The 19541-nt window shown below is 46.0% G+C and overlaps 1 protein-coding gene across 3 annotated transcripts in view; it reads left to right on the top strand.

Annotated features, from left to right (window-relative positions):
- Nucleotides 1-5534: 5534 nt before the first annotated feature.
- ETNK2 (ethanolamine kinase 2) overlaps nt 5535-19541 on the top strand; it is a 29643-nt gene continuing 15636 nt past the window's right edge. For 2 of the 3 annotated variants that reach the window (XM_044673176.1, XM_044673177.1), the window contains exons 1-4: nt 5535-5886; nt 8559-8818; nt 13787-13909; nt 19096-19238. In XM_044673176.1, the coding sequence (XP_044529111.1) occupies nt 5617-5886; nt 8559-8818; nt 13787-13909; nt 19096-19238 (796 nt within the window). In that variant the 5' untranslated portion in view covers nt 5535-5616. The remainder of the gene's footprint in view (nt 5887-8558; nt 8819-13786; nt 13910-19095; nt 19239-19541) is intronic. The other variant, XM_044673178.1, reaches the window with a different exon arrangement.

Genomic DNA, 19541 nt, shown 5'->3' with positions numbered 1-19541 from the left:
CCCATCTCTGCTCACATCCCTGTTGGATCCTGCTTTCTCCCTGTTGTGCTTCATCCCTTGGGCCTGGGGCAAGTCCCTCCATCAAGCTCTCTAATCCTGCAGACCACTGTTAATCTTCTGCCTTAACTGAGAATAGAATAAAGTTTTATTGCTCAAATCTGGATCTGTCTTTTAGATGAGAATGGGGTGTAACAGGAACTGGGAGAAGCAGCACAAGGTCTCTTCAGAATGTAAAAGACAATGATCCTGCTATATGCTCTTAGACAAATCCATACAGGCTCATAAACTCTGATGTAATAATGGACATATGTATCACCCTTTGTTATAAAATTGCAATATCTTCTTCTTTTAAACCCTTACCTTCTGTCTGAGAATCAATACTAAGTATCAATTCTAAGACAGAAGAGTGGCAAGGGCTGAGCAAATGGGGATAAGTGAGTTGCCCAAGGTCACACGGCTAAAATGTGTCTCAAGCCAAATTTGAACCCAGGACTTCCCATCTCCAGGCCTGGCCACCAAGCCTCCCTACAATAGCTTCTTCTTCCTTTTTTTTTTTTTAACTTAAAATTTTGTTTTCAATTAAATGTAGAAACAATTCTTGAAGATGATTATCCATCATTTCGTGATTCACATTCTCTCCCTCCCAAGGCAGTAAAGAGTCTCATAGAGGTCATACCAGTGCTGTCATGCAATCCACGTTTCCACATTCCTCACCCACAATAGCTTAATTGCAGCGCTGTCCCTTCCCCCTCTGTACAATGTGCCATTTGAGTTGATTTTTCCAGCAATGAGGAGATATTTTCTTGGTTTCAGGAGCTGTCAAGGCCAACAAATGGGCAGCCTAGTGGTGACTGAGCTTCCCCACCCTTACCTAGACTCAGGCTTTGGAAAGCAGACCCTGTTTGTTGCCAAGCTCTAACTTAACTCTCCTTGCAACCAAGGGCAAGTATTTGCAAACCAGCTGGTCCAAGCAAAGGGTATAACCAGCGATTGGGCTGCCCAGCAGCAAAAAGCTCATTGGCTCATCCAGGGATTATCCGTGACCTTGAGGCTCCTTAAAACAGAGCCTTCACCAACTGAGCTGATCAAGCCCAGACGCTTACAGATGTATGAAAATACTCACCCATCGATGTGTGGATGTACACCTGTACATGCACACAGAACCAGAGACAAGCATATACTGATGCAAAGTACACATGAATGTCACAGGATGTACAATGTACCCACGTGCATTCATGACCCACCAAACATAGGACAATTGCCAACATGTAGGGGTGATACTTTGCTCAAACACACTCACTGAATTTCCAGAGTCTTCAGAAATTATCTAGCTCAACCTGGTGGCTATAAGGAATCCCCTCTACCCTGAGCAAATACACAAACTGCACTGGGAACAAACAACACGGAATAGGTGCCCACAGTTGAGGCAGAGGGAAAGGGAAGACTGCCCCATAATAATGTGAAGCTAAGGCTGGAGAGGCTGCTACAGAGGAAGAGGACAGGTGGGCAGGGTAGAAGCTTTCCCTGAAGCACCATCAGTTTGAGTTTACTTTAAAAGAATTAATTTTGCTCAGTAGGAGCTAGATTCTATTTTTTCTTAGACTTGTAGTTGAAAGGAATACAAGTACTGTCAGTACCTTCCAAATTTAGTTTCTGAGACAAAGCCTTGTGGCCTCACCTTAGTTGTGCATCTGCCTTATCGATGAGCTGGCTATATGTACAAAACCATGTGCCAAGAACCAAACATCCACAGGGACACTGGAGAAGGCTTTTGTGGGTCCTAAATAGGATTGAAGAATTGTACCTCTGTGTTACTGTCCTCAAGGGGGCTTGAGCCTTTCCTGTAATATGTGTGGCTTAAACGACATCACAGAGAAACACATCTTTTGGCCATAGACTGAATTTCCAGGCATTGGCATTCTGTACAATCACAAAATATGATATTGAGAAATCTATCAAGCTGTTGCATGTTGCGTCCTATCTGTGACTGGGCCCAGAATGCAATACCCCAGAGGATCAGTCACTTTCTCATTGACGTGGATGCTCCCTCTAATGATGCATGGCATAGAGACCATCCATACTTGCACTACTGGTTATGCCCTCCAATAAATCCACTGCAGGGGTTCTGCCTAATGTGCTGGGAGCCTTTTTCTCATTCATTTGACATTGCATGAATATAAATGGGGCATGAGAGCTACTTGGATTAGACATAGGAAAAGTGGCTGCCTATTCTTCTTACTTTGAAGCCGGTGTGGTCAGAGAAGTACACAGATGAATAGATATTAGCCCAATAACATAGGGAGCAGTCATCTCTAGGAGATACTAGAACAGATCTATCCTGATGATAATCTCTTCTCTAGTCCTGCCCCCCACCTTGTCTCTCTCTCTTTCACACACACAGAGCTGGGACTACTGTCCTCATTAGGTCTGCCTAGCCTTTACCATTTTTCTGCCTTGTAACAGATATTTAGTATCAATTCTAAGACAAATAAATGGAAGAGAATCAGAAGGAAGTTAAGTATTTTGGTAACCATCCTTTCCCTTTCTCTTATAAAGAGCTGGCTACCTATCTGGAAAGAGAGGGGGAATCCCAGAATGAGAAAGTAAGTGGAGTACTTCAAACATAGGAAAGTTTAATAATAATTATTTGTAAAATTCATTTAACAGGGAACAGCTAGGTAGCTCAGTAGATAGGGATCCAGGCCTATAGATGGGAAATCATGTGTTCAAATCTGGTCTCAGATACTTCAGAGTTATGTGACAACCCCAGTTGCCTATCCCACACTGCTTTTCTGCCATGTAACAGATTCTTAGTATCGATTTTAAGACAGAAGATAAGGATTTCAAAAAAAAAATAAAATCCATTTAACAATCTTTCAGTAAATATTGATTATGTATCTGCTTGATCAAAGATGTGCTGCACACTGGGGGATGGGGGGCAGGAGCGGAGTGGTAATAAAAAGTTTAGAAAATATATTCCTCAGGTAGCCAGGTAGCACAATGAGAGAGCCAGGTATAGTCAGAAGGATCTGGGTTCAAATATGACCTCAAATTCTTCCTCGAGGTATGACCCTAGGCAAATCACTTAACCCCTTTTGCCTAGCCTTTACCACTTTGCCTTGAAAGTGATATTTAGTATTGATTCTAAGACAGAAGGTAAGAGTTTTTTGAAAAATAAAAGAAAATGAAAATATATTTTCCTCACTTAGGAAGCTTATAGCCTAACAGGGGAAACAGACCCAAACACAGAAAACTACCAAAAACAACATAATATAATTGAGATTAAAAATTAATTGCTTTGTTAAGTTCCAGACTTTCTACTTAGAGTTCTACCTGAGAAGGAGGGAAGAAAAGAGGGGGCTTCTCAGGAATAAAGCAAGCTTGAACAAAGGGGTGGAGGTGGAAGAATGATAGTTCAAAGGACATGTCTGGAAGGCTTGGTGGGCACCAGTTTGAAAGCTCAACAAAGATGTTAAATATTACTTGTTATATAGGCTGTCTCCCTGAGAGGGAAAGGAGGAGAGATCCTGGGAGAAATTCTGATGCTATAAAAAACAAAAGGAATCAATAAAATGTATTTTTAAAAAGAAAATGAATATTGAGAAATTTTATAAAGAACAAGTTTGACCCCAAAGAAGAAATATGAAAAGAAATCCTCAACCCAGAATCCTTCTTTTTTAGAGCTATCAAATCCATAGTGGAACATGACTTATATTGTCAGATTTTTCAATATGTTTGTTTTGAATGATTTTGCTCATTTGAGAAGACTTTGGAAGTTGAATGGACAGGACCTGGTTTAACTGACCAAAAATTCCAGTAGAAAATAATCACAATCTTTTAAATAGAAATAATCATGTCAGAAGGACAAATAGCTTTGGGGGAGGGGAAGAAAGGACAATAATATGTTTGACTTTGGGTATGTTGAGATGGAATAATTAATCATCCTTGTTATCCTACTTCCTCAACAGAATATAAGGTCCTTGAGGGTAGGGACTGTTTGCTCTTCATCTATGGTTTCTTGTTTTGGTTTGTTTCACCTCTGTCTTCCCTGTGCCTAGCAATATACTCAGCACCTCATAAATATTTGTTGAATGATTGAAGTGAAGGTGCTGGTAGAGGTGGAGATGGCCATGTCCTTCTGAAAGTAGCTCAACATGCAGGGCTGGAGCAAAGGTCAGGGCTGGAGATTTGGATTAGATTTAAATTGCTTAAAATGACTTAAAACACAAAGACCAGAGAAGATGCCAAGTTCCTATGGTCTCCTCCCATCCTTCACAGTGATCAGGTGGTTTCAGGGAAGACAGTCAGGCCAGAGAAGATAACTCTGCTTGACTGTGCTTCCACCCATCAGCTCTGGAGCTCCCCAGCCCCAGAGAAGCAGCAGCATCTCCAAGGTCCTCCACAGCCCACAGCCAGCCCCACTAGAAGTCAGCCTGGCATAGGCCCCTCCCAGGAAGCGATTAGTGAGATTATCTCCAGATCACCAGTCACTCCCAAAGAGAAAATGAAATGGCCCCCTCCCTCCATCTCTGGGGGCTGCAAAGCTGAGCCAGGTTTTTCTGTTTTGCTATGTTTTTGTTTTTCTTTTGTTTGTAAATATTCTTCTCCCCGCCTCTACCTTCCACCACTTTAGCCAGGATGTGGAGTGGCAATGGCTTGTCTCTAGGGCAGGGAGCTGTAGGTTTGGCTATGGAGGTGCGATAACTCCCAGGTGGGCTAGAAAAAGTGAAAAGGGAGCCGGGGGGAGGGGGGAAGGGAGGTTGGGCCCGGGCTACTCTTGTTGTGTCCAAGAAGTTCAGAGTGGAGTTTCCCCTACCGAAGGGCCTTCCTCCAGGGGAAACTTTGCTGGGTTAGTTCAAGCTGACCTGGCGGCTAGCCGGAAGCTCGTTCTCCGGCCCTGGCCCAGGAGTCTCCCGGCTTCGCTCTCTTCTCTACACGGGCCCCAGCAGCTAGATGCTGAAGCTGCCAGGGATGTAAACGGACGGAGCTGGAGCCAGTCCACCCGGAGCAGAGAAGTAACTTTCCCCCCTCGGGGCCAAAGGGAAAGTGGGCTGGGAGTCCAAGCAAGACCGGAGAATTCTTGGAATCAGGGGACCCCCCGCAAGGGAGGGGCGGGGAGAGGAGAGAGGAGGTGGAGCGGGGCGGTGGGGTGGGGCGGAGAAGGCCGGACACTACATGCCCCTCCCCCAACCTGACCAGCCTTCCCTAGGGGTGGGCGGGGAGTCGGGGGAGGGGGGGGGGCTCGCTCCTCCATCGCGAGCTCCAGGTTACTGCTGTTGGAAGCCCGCTGCAAACCCAGCGAGACCATCCACCATCACGGCGGCTTTCTTCTGGCAGCGGGGGCGGGCGCTTCCACGGCTTCCCATCCCCTGCCCCTTGCCCCCTGGCCCCGGGCCCATTCCTCCGGCTCGTGATGTCACAATCCCTCCCGGACCGAGCCTTCCAGTCTCGGCTCCCAGTTGTCCGGCTGGGAAAAAGGGGATTGCTCGGGGGGAGCTCGCTTGTGAGTCATGGACTTCTCCTGGCTCCTCCTCTACCACTCCCACTCCCTCGCTGGCCCCCCCCACAAGGGCTAGCGTTCGCTCCTCAGGCTCCGAGGGGGTGGGGCTGCTGGGAATGGCTGTTCGCTCTTCTCCTCCTCTGCCCGGCTCTCTATTTTACCTGAAGAGGCAAAGATCTTGCCCACAGTGCACATGGGGCATGGAGGAGAAGACGGCGGCGCAGTCGGGGGCCAGCGGGGGCAGCTGGGAGCTGCCAGGCCCCCGGAGGATATCTGCGGTCCAGTACTTCAATACTGCAGTGGACCAAAATCACATCCTTCCCGGAGCCCTCCGGCTCATCCAGGAGCTGCGCCCGCACTGGAAGCCCGAGCACGTTAAGACCAAGGTAAGCGGGCGAGGGAAGGTGCGGGCTGGGCGGTGCAGAGACTTGGCGGATCCGAGCCAGGGGGAGACCCCCCCCAACACACCCCACCCCGCTCCTTCCTTCGCACTCGCCTCCCGGGGCGGGACGGGGGAGGGAGAAGAAGCAACACGTTTCTGGGGATGAGGAGGCTGAAGAGGGGACTGGGGGCTGATCCGGAGAGGAGGCGGGGATGCTGCTATTCCTCAGAGTGTGTCGGAGCTACTCCGGAGCTTCTCTGCAGGAGGCACGGGGTGAGGGGAAATGGCTGATTTTTTTTCCCCATTTTGGTCGGTTGGGGGGGTTGTCCATTGAAATATAGGGTTCGCTCCATCTTAGTGGTGGAAACTCCCCGATCCCCTCATCCTTTCCTCCCTCCCTCCTCCTCTCTCCCTCTCTCTCAGTCACACATACACACACACACACACACACACACACACATACACACACATACACACACACCACGCCCCCTCTTGCTTGTTTCTGCCATGCTTGGAGAGAGTGTTCCACTGCTTGGGGATGCCACCCATGCTCACTCATACCTGGTATCCCATTCGTATATACCGAGTATCTCCCTCCCTGTGATCTGCAAATCCTGAAATCCAAACAGAGGGCTAACTTTTTTTCTGAGAACCCCAGTTGCACTCTCCACAGCAATACATCTTTTCCATCCAAAGACCATAGTCCGAAGGTTCTTGCATTATCCTAACTGGATACTCCCAGAAACCAGTAGTAAAGACTCCAAGCTTGGCCTCCCTCAGCAAGAGACAGCCTCCCTAGGATTAGCCTTATTTCACCAGCCTCCTGACTTTCAGGCAAAGCCACATACAAGAAGAAAAGTGGAAGGTGGGTGGGGGAGAGTCAGCCCCAGAGCCCAGTAGAGCATAGGATGTCTTCTACCCCTGGAGAGTCAGACTGATTCTCCAGCTGACACATCTTTTCTTAAGAAAAAGACATCACCTGTGTGCCCACACCCCATTCCACCCCAGGGCCTGCTCCTTGAGAGGAGAACATCCCGTCTTCCCCAGAAGGAATGTTAAAGGCTGAGTCCCTCTGACTTGTTTCATAGAATGACAGGACACTCTGTGCCAGTGGTCATGCTGGAACATTGACCAAGGAAAGGAAGCTACTATGAAGGTCCAGGGTAGAGTGTGGAAAGTGACACTGCAGAGTGAGGAGAGCCTCTCTCTCCCTGTGTACAGATCCTGCCTGTTTGATCTGTGGTAGGTAGGGCTCACTGAGAGGAAATAGGTGTATGTAGTGGAAAGAACACTGACCTCAGGGTTAAAAGACCTGACTGGGTTCTTCTAGCCCTGACTCTACCATTAAGTAGCTTTTGTAGCCTAAGATCAATAGTCATGGCTCTGAGACTCAGCTACCTCTTCTATGAAATGAGTAAGTTAGCTTGATCCCTTAGGTTTCTCCTAGCTCTAAATATTCTTATTCAATGAAGTGCCTAAATTCTGGGTTCCTTACTTCCCCCCTTCATCACTGATCCCTGAGGGCCATCTGTGCAACCTTGGGAATAATTGCCTTCTCTCCACCCAAGACAACATGCAGGTGTCTCATTGATATTCTGAGGACATTGCTCTCTGACTTAAGACAACCAGCTGAGTAAAGGGCAATAATAATATTCTATAGCACTTTAAGGAACTTTGTGAGGTAGGTAGTACAAATATTTTCTCCCTTTTACAGATGAAGAAACGTGCAGTACTCAGGTTAAGTTTTTCTAGCCAATAAGTATCAGGGCTGGGATTTGAACAGAGAAATTCTAAGTTCAAGGCTAGCATTCTTTTAGCCCTGACTGAGAAAAGCCTCTGTCTGAAGGGTCTCTTGCTTGCCTCCTTCTGCTGGTCCTATTTGTATTTGAACCACTTTGAAGGAAGCAATTAAAATGAGGGGAGAGTAGAAATAGACTAATCTCTCCAGAACCCAGAAACTCTCCATCTTGAGGCCCATGCTATGAAGAAAAGCCAAGGCTGAGGATAAAATGGCCAGTCTGCCATTTTTATACCTCAGCTATAACTGCCTAGCTCAGCTGAGGTGCTGGGAGAAAGAACAAGGAGGTGTTGATTGGGTTGGAAGAAAGTTGAGGCGGCACGGATGGGAAGGAAATACCTAGTGAATTTTTGGCACAACTGGAAGAATTATGTATATTAGTGTTCATAAAAATCTTATTCTGATGCCTCATCATGACCTGAAGGTGACTCTGGGTTCTCAAAGACTATGACAACTGAAAACAAGCTCTGGCAGGTCCTCCCAAGGTGAGAAGGCTTCTAAGTATGAGCCCCACCAAGGACTGGGGCTATTTTCTGATGTCTGTCCTAACTAAGCAAAGAAAGAGTCAATGGTTAAAACTTTGGCCACCAGGGAATGGATCAATTTGTCCACAGCACCTCAAACAAAAAATTCAACAACTACTAAGGCAAGAAGGGTATGCAATTTATATCAATGGAGGGAATACCTGCATAGACCAAATCCCGGATCTTTTGGAAAATTTGAAGTAGCAATGTCTATGTAGACTTTATTCCTTTTAGCACACAAAATAAAATTGACTTCAATGAACCTCTTGAGTGAGGATGATAGGATTGAGAAGTTCAGTACACTTCTCCTCTCATCCCCCTCAGCTCCTCTCCCCCCTTTCCTTCATTGTCTAGCGCTTCACTGATGGGATCACCAACAAGCTGGTGGCCTGCTTTGTAGAGGATGACATGAGGGATGCAGTGCTGGTCCGTGTCTATGGGGAGCGGACAGAGCTTCTGGTGGACCGAGAGAATGAGGTCAGGAACTTCCAGCTCCTGCGGGCCCATGGCTGTGCACCCAAACTCTATTGTACCTTCCAAAATGGCCTGTGCTATGAGTTTCTCCCAGGCATGGCTTTGGGGCCTGAGCATATTCTGGAACCCCGGCTCTACAGGTGAGGTGGGCTTGGGAGTCCAGGAGGAGGTTGGGAACAATTTGTATTGGTGGTGGGGAACCACTGGGCTCCGAGGTTGTGTGTTAATGATGTGCTTCTGTCTGAACTCATCTTAGGCCACTGGAGTTTTAAGCTCTTAAGGATCTTTCTTGGCCAACAAGGCAGGTTTGGGCATATGGAGGAGGGGAGAGCAGAATGAAGTAGACATTAAACACAAGGACCCTGGGTTCTTGACTATGTTTTGTTTGAGTTGCTGCAAAGAGCAAGGAGTTCAAGGGAAGAAAGGCTGCATCTCAACTGCAACCTCTAGACTCATCCACATCCCTCTCCAACTTTGGAAATGTTCCTCATTCAACATTTCTTTTAGCAAATACTTTACTGGGTGCCTGCTATGTGCTAGCCACTCTATCCAAATTCTTGGAGCTGTTGGGGTTTCTTTCCTTTCCCTTTGCCTTGTCACTAGCTCAGGAATGGAATAAAATTAGGACCCATTCTAGAACTAGTATGTACTGCACCTGAGCTCCTCCTGTGAAGGGTGACACAGCTCCTCCCAAGCTGGGCTTCCTTCTGGATCCCTAGGCTTAGGGATTCTGAGGGCTGGGCTTTTCTCCATAAAACCCAGATGCCTTTACTTAATTGTTTCAAACCCAGGTGTGAGATACTATGGGTCTAAGGGCCTGATGGAAAAGGGTCTTTGTAGATCCTCTTAAGCAGGTTTCTTCCCACTATTCCACTGACCCCAGCACTGGTGGCAAAGGCAGAACCTCAGGTTCTCCCAAATACACACTCAGCTGACCCTCACCCAAACAGCCAGGGAGAATAGAACTTAATTAAGCAATCAGGTGCTGCTAAGAAGTCTTAAGTAAGATTTTAGAATCTGAAGATCTGGGTTCTAATTCCAGCTTTGCACCTTATTACTTTATACTCCCACTGTGGCAAATTCCTCCTTCTACTGCCTTGTCCTTTCTATGAGGCTGGGCAATCCCTTTCCCTCACTGGCACTCAGTTTTCTTAGTAAAATGAAGATATTCATCTCCAAGGTTCCTTCAGGCTCTAAAGGCTAACTGTTACCCCTAGACCCACTGAGGGATGTAACAAAATCTATAGTCTGCAGAGCTAATCCTGGGAGCTAGTGGGGTTCTTAGGGCCTTAAGTGGGAGTAGATCGGTAGAAGGTCCCTGCTGGTTAGAGACAAAGTGTTCTAAGCTCTGTTTCTCCCTTACCTGGCCACCTTAAGGGATAGCCTCAAGAGAAGGGCTTCTGCACACAAGTATAAGTCTTTCTCCACCAGTTATCCAGGTGAACTTCTGAATGGGCTTCTCAGAACCACAGAAGGGACTTTCCCTACCCCTTCTCCTTTAGATAGGACATCAAGGTGAGGAGAACTGATCACAGGGAACCCTAAGTTGTAGGGCACTGGGGATTTGCAAATGTGTACAGAGGATTTCTTTAGAAAACTGTCCATGTTGGGGCAGCTGGGTAACTCAGTGGATTGAGAGTTGGGCCTAGAGACAGGAGGTCCTAGGTTCAAATCCAGCCTCAGACACTTCCCAGCTGTGTGACTCTGGGCAAGTCACTTGACCCCCCCATTGCCTACCCTTACCACTCTTCCACCTAGGAGCCAATACACAGAAGTTAAGGGTTTAAAAAAAAACTGTCCATGAGATAAAAGTTGTTTTTACTCTTTCAACCCCACCCTTGCCTTAAAATTGAGGACAGGAGTCAGTTGTGCTGGGGACAGGCAGGATGGTAGAAAGCTGCCTGGAGCCCTTTCTTACATCCCTCCCAACTCTGTATCAGGAACTCAAACACTGCAGAAACCTACCACTCCCACCCCTACCTGAGAAGATGATTTCCACCTGTCATCCCTGATAGGAGAGATTTCAGTTGTCAGAAAGGCAAGAGAAGAGATTTCAGTTACAGAGCAGGAAGAACTTCCCTGTTGGAGAGAGGCAGAAAATCATACCCGGACAGGTGGGCCAACGGCAGTCAGGGCTAACTAGGGCTCCGTGGCCCAGGATCTTTCCCCAGGGACACCTGTCTAGGTGAGGGTGAGTCCACCTGCCTAGAGGCAGGAAAAGAAAGAGCATGACCCCCAGAAGCCCTGGTCACCTGGGGAGACCTCTTTCTCTGCCTGCCTAGGCTTTGCAGCTCCAAAAAATGCTGAGTGTAGATGTCTCGCTCATTGCTATTCCAGACAAGAGCTCTATTGATATTCAAGGAAACGCTCTGTGTAGAATCTTCCTCTGGGAAGGGAGATGGGAAAGATCTGTGTTTTCAGGTCTGTTCCTCTGGCCCTGTGGGAGTGAAGCCCTGTTCCAGCTTTTCTCCTCCCACCCTGAGGCCTCCTTCTCAACCTCTGAAGCTGGCCTTGATCTCTCCAACCCTCCATGGCCACCCTTCCCGCCCCCAACCTTTTCCACTGTACACTAGGAGAGATGGATGGGGGAGGGGGGCAGCGGGGTGGTGGTCGTCCCTTCCGAAGGCCTGGGGTTGCCCCTTTGCCTCTGGAGGGCACTGTCAGCCCTGCCTCTTCCTGAAGCCAGGAGGGGGTGCAGGGTGGGGGGTGGGGGGAGAACAACATGGTAACAAGGTTTCAAACAGCAAATGCCTTTGTTGTGCTCAGCCCGTGATTATTATCCAAGCAACAGGCAAAGGCAGAGAAGGAGAATGTTGGAGGCTTGGGGGGGTGGGAGGGAAGGAGAGAGACGACAGAGGAAGACAGAAGCTGCAGGGAGAGCTCGGTGGTACCCAAAGGGATCCCAACTGTGTGGCGTAGCCCTGGGGTTTAGGGTGGGAAGTCTCTCCCCTTCACTCCCCTCCGGCTCTTCCCAGCTTGGCTTTCCCCTCTGCCTCTGTTCCCTACAACCCTCTCCCTCCCAGGACCTTGGACTGAGTCCACAGTAGAGCCTGAAATAAGAACGTGGGTTTGTTGTGTGTCCTTGGCACCCTGATGCCCATATCAACTCCCCTTGGCCGAGGAGAGGCTGCCTTGGGCCTACCTCCCTGCCTCGGCCAGCCTGATAAGAGCTGGGTACTTCCTGCCTGGTATCCCTCCCTTGGACTGGAGCATCCTGCATGGGGCCAGCCCTGAAGAGAAGAGGTAGAAGGATACCCTCCCTGCGTGGCAGGTCCCCTCCCCTCACTTACTGCCCCCTCTGTTCCTGTGTGAGGCTGAACAGATAGTCGTTCTACTAATAATCATATTAATATTTGTGTGATACCTCTAACGCATCACACCTATCGATATAGATATGTACATATACGTTTACATGTTATCTCACCAGAAGCCCATGGGCAAATATGTGGCTGGCATTATTACGTACAAATGAGGAACAAAGGCTCCAGGCCACATCTCCTGCCTTCACATCTAGAGCTTACACTATACCGGGCAGTCTTGCTGAGTCCTGACCATACGGGCAGTGTCCACTGCTTACTATTTTCACCGTTTTACAGAAGAGGAAACTGAGACTCAGAGAGAGAAAGTGACAAAAGGGGCTCCTAGCTATTAAATATGTTACCTAGGACTTGGATCTAGGTCTGTGATCCTGAAATCCAGGGTTCCTTTTACTGAATAATAATAATAATAATAATAATAATAATAATAATAATAATAATTGCTTACTTGGTGCCTGAGTTAAAAATCTGGCCTCAGCTGGTAGCTGTGTGACGTTGGATAAGCCACTTTGCTCCATTTTCCTCCCTTTCTTCATCTGTCAAATGAGCTGGAGATGAAAATGACAAACCACTCTAGTGTCTTTACTAAAAAAAAATCCCAAATGGGGACACAAAAAGTCAGATGTGACTGAAAATGACTACACCACAACAGTTGGGCCAGGAACTATGCTAAGTATTTTACAAATATTTTTTGATTTTCACAATCTCCTTGAAAGGTAGGGGCTATTATTATCCTCACTTTACAAATGAGGAAACCGAGGCAGAGAATAAGTGACCTGCCCAAGATCACATAGCTAGTAAATGTTTGAGGCTAGATTGAAACTCAGGTCAGGCAATCTATCCACTGTACCACCTAGCTGCCTGCTTTGTGGCACTGGGCAAGTCATTTAGCCTTGCCCAATTAATTTAAATTAATTTTAATTTCAATTAAAATTAATAAAATTAATTTTTCCATATGTAAAATGGCATTAATGATGACTAAAATACCAACTTCCCAGGGTGGTTGTGAAAAACAAATTTTGTAAACCTTAAGATAAATTGTAAGTAGGGGCAGCAAGGTGGTTCAGTGGATAGAGAGCCAGGCGGTCTTGAGTTCAAATCTGACCTCAGATACTTATTTAGTTATGTGACCTTGGGCAAGTCAACCCTCGCTGCCTATTCCTTACCACTCTTTTGCCTTGGAACCAATACTTATTTAGTATTGATTCTAAGACAGAAGGTAAGGGTTAAAAAAAAAAAAAAAGATAACATGTAAGTGATTAAGATAACATGTAATTCTGGTTTTATGAGTCTAAATCCAATGGTTTTCTGGTCCAGTGACTAGGCTGCCAAGAATCCATGGGAGGGGAAAGTAGTAGGGAAGGGACTGTGACAGATTGAAGGATTGAGTAGGAATGAATTACAGAAACAAAATAACGACCGCACTGAAAGGTCTGGTCCCTTGATTCCTGGTGTTAGAGCTGAAGGAGACCTTAGAGATCATTCCAGCAGCCCCTGCATTTTATGGCTGAGAAAACTAAGGCCTCAAAAAGCCAATCAACTTGCCATTAGTTTATAAGTTTAAGGAGTTCTTCCTCTTTTCTGCTTCCAGTTTTGGAAATGGGATGGGAGCCTTAAGCCTAATGGTTCCATTTTATTCTCCTGACTTAAAGAAGTTCAGGGTCCTCCTTCCCCAAACAGCAAATGATTGCCTCCCCACTTTGCCCTTTTCTCTTTCTGACATGGGAGGCAATGGGAATATCAGGGTGTGAGCTACCTTACAGTGACCTTCATATTTGTTCTTTACCATAGGCTGATTGCCCGGGAGATGGCAAAAATCCATGCCATCCATGCCAACGGCTGCCTGCCCAAACCTGGCCTGTGGTCCAAAATGTACAGCTATTTCACTCTTGTCAAGGATTCTTTCAACTCCAGGTAAATAAAGGAGCCATATTCGGACACCCCTGTCCTCCCCTGCCCACATTATTGCTGGGTAAATATTTCTGGGTAAAATTCAACCTAAGCTCCTCACCTGGAATGGGTTTGGGAAATTAGAGCCTCAGACCCAAGAGAGTTCCAGGACCAAAGCTGGTAGACCCAGAGAAGTTAAGTCATTTTCTTCAGTTCATAGAGGTAGGTAGTAAGGCTTCAGAGCAGGCTAATGCTGATTTTCAGCTATTTTCCACACCTCTCATTTGAATCCAGAGGCAAACTGTTTGCTTGTCTTTTGCTAGGGGTGAACTCTGGTTGGAGAGACCATGTTCAAGTCAGGGTCTTGACTGAATGACAACCTAAATCTTTTTTGATTTTAAAAGACTTCTCCTTTTCAAGGTTTTTCATCTCTGGCTGGTGAAATGCCATCTGGTTCAGGCCTTCTGAGCAAGGTCTCTTATTTTACCCAAGAAGAAGAGAGGTCAAGAGAATTTGGCTAAGAGACTTGTCCAATCACACACAATGAGACAATGATTGAACCCAGGTCTTCTGATGGGCTTTCCCCTACACTGATCACCTAGATAAAATCCTATGACAGGAGAATGGGGATGAAGCAGGAATGGGATCCTCCAACCAGCAAGTCTCTTCCCTTCCCTTTTGAATTTCTTCGTGCTTGAGTTCAAATCTGACTTCACACACTTCCTAACTCTGTGACCCTAGGCAAATCACTTAACCTCCATTGCCTAGTCCTTAGAGCTCTTCTGTCTTGGAATTAAAGATGGAAGGTAAGGCTTAAAAACAAACAAACAAAAAAAAAAAAACTTCTGTCTACCTGCACAGGCTAATTGTCCATCCTATCTCCAGGCTCTAGACCCTACCCATCTCAGGCAGACTAGTAATTCTCTCTTGTCCTCTCCCCTCTCTAGGGAAGGAAGTACCACTATCCATCTGTCATATCCCACCAAGTCTTGAGGGTCCTCCAGCTTCTAAAATCCTTTCCTAATCTATAATCCTAAGGTTCCTACTAATCTCTCAAAACCCTGTCCTCCCCATTCCTGCATCACCATCACAGGGAGAGGAAGGAAGAAAGAGGCTCCCTTTTCCTCCCAGACAGCAGTCTCCTCCTTTATCTCTTCCCACATTTAAATAGTTGTGTTTGCAAAGCACTTTCCTTATAACAACTCTGTTAATTGGGTAGTACAATTTTATTATTATCTCCATTTTACAAATGAGGAAATAGAGATCCAAAAAAATGAAGGACCTTGACAGCCCATGGTCGCAGCTTGCAAATGATGGAGGCTAGATTCTCAATGAGAAGTCTCAAGTGAATCTCTCTAGGTCCGGCTCTTTTTCCCCTCTTTACTCCATTCCCTCTCATAGATAGCTCCCTGTCCAATCAGGCCCTTTGACCCAAAGGCACAAGAGAGAGATGGGGGAGGAAGGAATATGCGAATTGGAGAAAGAATCATTAATGCCATCCCCACTGTGACTTTGTCCCAGCCTTCAACCATGGGTGACTTTATCCAGATCATCCCACTTAATCATTAACAAGCACTGATTTAAGGACATTTGGTCTTGAGTGGCCTTGAAATGTCACTGTTGGAACAATCCTAGCCTCTCTCTTCCCTTGTCCTTGTATGTCTCCTATTTCAAATGCTTTCAGCCTGTTAATAGAGTGAGTGCTGAGGGAATGACTAGAAAAGAATAAGAATAATAGCAAATAATCAAAGTTGTGCTTAAACATTTTCGAAGAGCTTTTATTTTATTCTTGAAAACATAGAATATAGTGTTGAAAGAGAACATGCAGATCATTTAGTGCACCTTTCTAGGTCCTCCTGAAGTTGTAGAGTGAAATCCAGAAAGGTTGAAATAAAAATAACATAACATACCATAAAATAAGGAGCTTCAATTGTATTCGGGATGCAGTGAGGAACCCTTTGATCGAAATGGTGATAAAGGAAGACTAATCTGGTCTTGCCGGTGGGGACAGATTGGAAGTAGGGACTGAAGGGAGGAAAACTAGCCAAGAGGCTATAACAATCTCTCAGAATAGGTATCATAAGTCTGAGTGCAATTCAATTCAACAAGCATTAATTAAGTTCCTTCTAGGATTAAAGCATTGAATGAGATGCCCTATAAGATAGAGCAGTAGATGATATAGGCCCCCGTCTTGAGCAGCTAGTGGGGGGAAGAGAGGCAAGGACACAAATAACTATGTGGGGGAGGAGAGATCAAGACAAGGGCAAAGGGGAAGGCCAGGCAGAGAGCCAGCAGAAATTGAACTAGAGTGGTGACAATGATATGGGCAGGAAGGGACTGATTTGAGAAAATTCTCAGAGCTAGAATAAACACAGTGTAGCTACTGGTTGGGGAAAGCAAAGAGGAGATTTGAATTTTTGAACTGTGGTGACTAGGAAGAATAGCGATTCTGTTGATTAAACCTAAGAATTCAGGGGGAGGCCCCAGCCTGGGAAGGTAGTAAAGTCTGACTTTTGACAGGAGGCATACAGGCAGGCATGAGCTCATCCTCAGAGAAGACTCCATCCAACTGTAGGGACAGAAGCCACTCTTTTCTGTTTCTTCCTGCTTTGGAGGTACCTTCACTTAGCTTCCTTGGGTTCAAAGGTGAAAACAGTTCTCTTTATCTTGAGGTTCCTCTTGGAATAGCTCCAGTTCTTTGTGTCGGATGAGTGCCAAGGGTTTTTTTTTTTTTTATCACTTTTTGTATCCCCTTTCCTGCTCCTCTCAACCCTTTCCCTGGCTGCAAGAGTAATACTTTTCCACTCAGTGTGTTATTGTGGTGGTGATGGATACTAAAGTTGCCAAACCTACAACCCTCAAATAGATATGAGAAGGTCAAAGTGGAAGATGGTAGACACTTGACCCAGTGTTTCCAAATGCTCAATGGAGAAGAGGCAAGGTCAGGTCCTTCAGAGTGCAGTGTGACTGGCTGAACAGCTAAGCAAATCACTTTGAGCCTTTTTTAGGTTTCCATTTCCTCCTCCAACCTTCCTTCCTCCTAGTGTATGTGGATTTATGTGCTTGTGTGTGTTGGTTTGGGTGATGGAAGGCTGTGATCCCAAAGTCGCTATCTAGTAAGTCTCTAAAAACCATGTGTCCAAAGCTTTGTGGGAGTCAAGGGACAAGTGACCTAATATCCCTGGATACTTGGTCCAGTGGCTTGGCCTCCTGGGGATATGCCATCCTCAAGAGGTCACCCACTGTACATACACTGGAGGGGATCCAGAAAATCAATCCTCCCCCCTTTCCTCTTGTGCTCAACTGCCTTGGAAGCTAAAACACAAACAAACAGATCTATGAATCAAAGAAAGACCACGTTTAGTTATGCTCACTCAAGCCTCCTCCCCTTCACTGATTGGTTCACTCTGAACTTTACTGGGACCGGGTCAGGTATTTGGCTTTACACTGTACACAAACCAATGTGCTTTTCTAGGAGCCAGAGTCCAGGTCATCCAACCCATTCAAACCCAACCTAATTTCTAAATGATTTTAGACAAACAGGAAGAAGCTATTCTAGATTATTCTGAAACTGACCCATCAAATCCTCTAGACCAAAGGGAACCTAATTGACATCACTTTGTCCCTATATTGCAAGAAGTGTTCAACTGGGCTTCTGTTGTCTGTAAAATAAGGGAATTGGACTAGATGACATCTAAGGTTCCTTTCAATTCGAGCATGATTGAACAGTCACCAAATTCATTTATTAATCAACCATCTACAAAGCACTGTGACAAGCATTGGGCATAAAAAGATAAAAGGTGAGATTATCTCTGACCTCAAGGAGCTTATATTCTACTTGGGAGGGATATGGTAAATGCACAGATAAGTATATTTTGTTATTCAGTCATTTTTTTCAGTCATATCCCAACTTTTCCTGACTCCATTTGGGTTTTCTTGGCAAAGATACTGGAGTGGTTCACCATTTCCTTCTCCAGGTCATTTGACAGATGAGGAAACTGAGGCAAACAAGGTTAAGTGACTTGTCCAAAGTCACCCAGCTATTTTTAATTTGAGGCCGTATTTGAACTTAGATCTTTCTGACTGCAGGTCTGGTACTCTATCCGTTGTGCCACCTAGCTGCTCAGATGAGAACATATAATTTGGCAAAAGAGAAATCCAAAATGCTCAAGGTAAAATTGAGGTGAGAGAAAACACTTTTATTTGGGAGAAAGAAGGAACATATCTTAGATGAGTTGGTATCTCAACTGAGCCATTAAGGAAGAGAGAGATTAAGTTACACTAAGAAGCAGGCTCCTCTCCCTTCATGGCATGTCCATTTAGCACTAGCCTAGACCAGGGTATCTTTTTCATTAGCAGAAAAAAGTGAATCATTATAAATTGGCTAACTCTTCTTAGTTTATTGAGAAACTCTTTTGTTTTCTGCCTTTTCACTATAGTTATTCTGTTCTTGGTTGGGGTTTGGAAGAGGGCTTGACTTTCATTTCTTTTCTTTTTTTCCTAAGACCCTTACCTTCTGTCTCAGAATCACAGATGCCAAGGCAGAAGAGTGGTAAAGGGCTAGACAATTGGGGTTCGGTGACTGACCCAAGATCAGCTGGAAAGTTATCTGAGGCCAGACTTAAACCCAGGTCCTCCCAACTCCAGGCCTTGCACTGGTCCCCTGACCTTTCATTTCTAATTCTTTCCCAGAAGATCTCACTGCCTGTCCTCTCTTAAATAATACAACAAATTAGATATGTAGAACCCTTCATAATATTCAAAGCACTTATGTATTTATTATCTCATTTGATCCTCGAATTAGCCCTTTAAGAAGGGCAAGGGAGTTATTATTATACCCATTTTACAGATCAGGAAACTGAGGCCAGGAGAGGGAAGCAATTGGCCCAAAGACATATAACTAGTGACTAGAAAGGATGGAACTGGAGTCCAGGTCTCTTGGGACTCCGTTGAGTGCTATTGCCTTCTATTATTCTACTCTGTTGTTTTTGTTTTGATTTTTTCAAACTCTTTCTGACTTAGTAGCAATGCTAAGATGGAAGGTCAAAGGCTAAGTCCTGAAAAAGCCAGGAAGTGTCTGAGGTTGCATTTGAACCCGGGTCCTCCCAGCTCCAGGCCCGGCTCTCTCTATCCACTGAACCACCCACCTTTGTCCTTCCTCTACTCTCCTAATCCTTCCTCATAACTGACCTCACATCCTATCGAATTAGACTTTCCCAGAGTATACCCAGTGTGGAGGTCCTCGAGCAGGAAATGGCCTGGCTGAAGGAGCACCTTTCGCAGCTGGATTCTCCCATAGTATTTTGCCATAACGACCTGCTTTGCAAGAACATCATCTATAATGAAAAGAAAGGTGGGCATCCTTCTGGCCTCTTGCTTTGGGGCTGGGGAGGGTCCATGGGGGGAGGCAGCAGCGTCTTGGTAGCAGAGACCTTCAGAAAGGTTGGCCAAGCACAGGAATGAAAGCAGGAGCTCTCAGCCTGGTGCTCAGGGCGGTTGGAGGAAGGCATCCTGTCTGTGTTTCCTTCCATTCTATGTCTCAATACATCCTCTCCTCTCCCCTTCCTTTCCTCCCCTCCTCCTCCCTCTACCTCTTTGTCCACAAAGGATCTTAGGAATATGGGTTGGAGCAGATGTCTCCTGAAGTCCCTTCTGA

This window comes from Gracilinanus agilis, chromosome 4 (genome assembly GCF_016433145.1).
Source record: "Gracilinanus agilis isolate LMUSP501 chromosome 4, AgileGrace, whole genome shotgun sequence".
Taxonomy (NCBI): domain Eukaryota; kingdom Metazoa; phylum Chordata; class Mammalia; order Didelphimorphia; family Didelphidae; genus Gracilinanus; species Gracilinanus agilis.
This window is presented reverse-complemented; position numbering and strand designations above follow the sequence as displayed.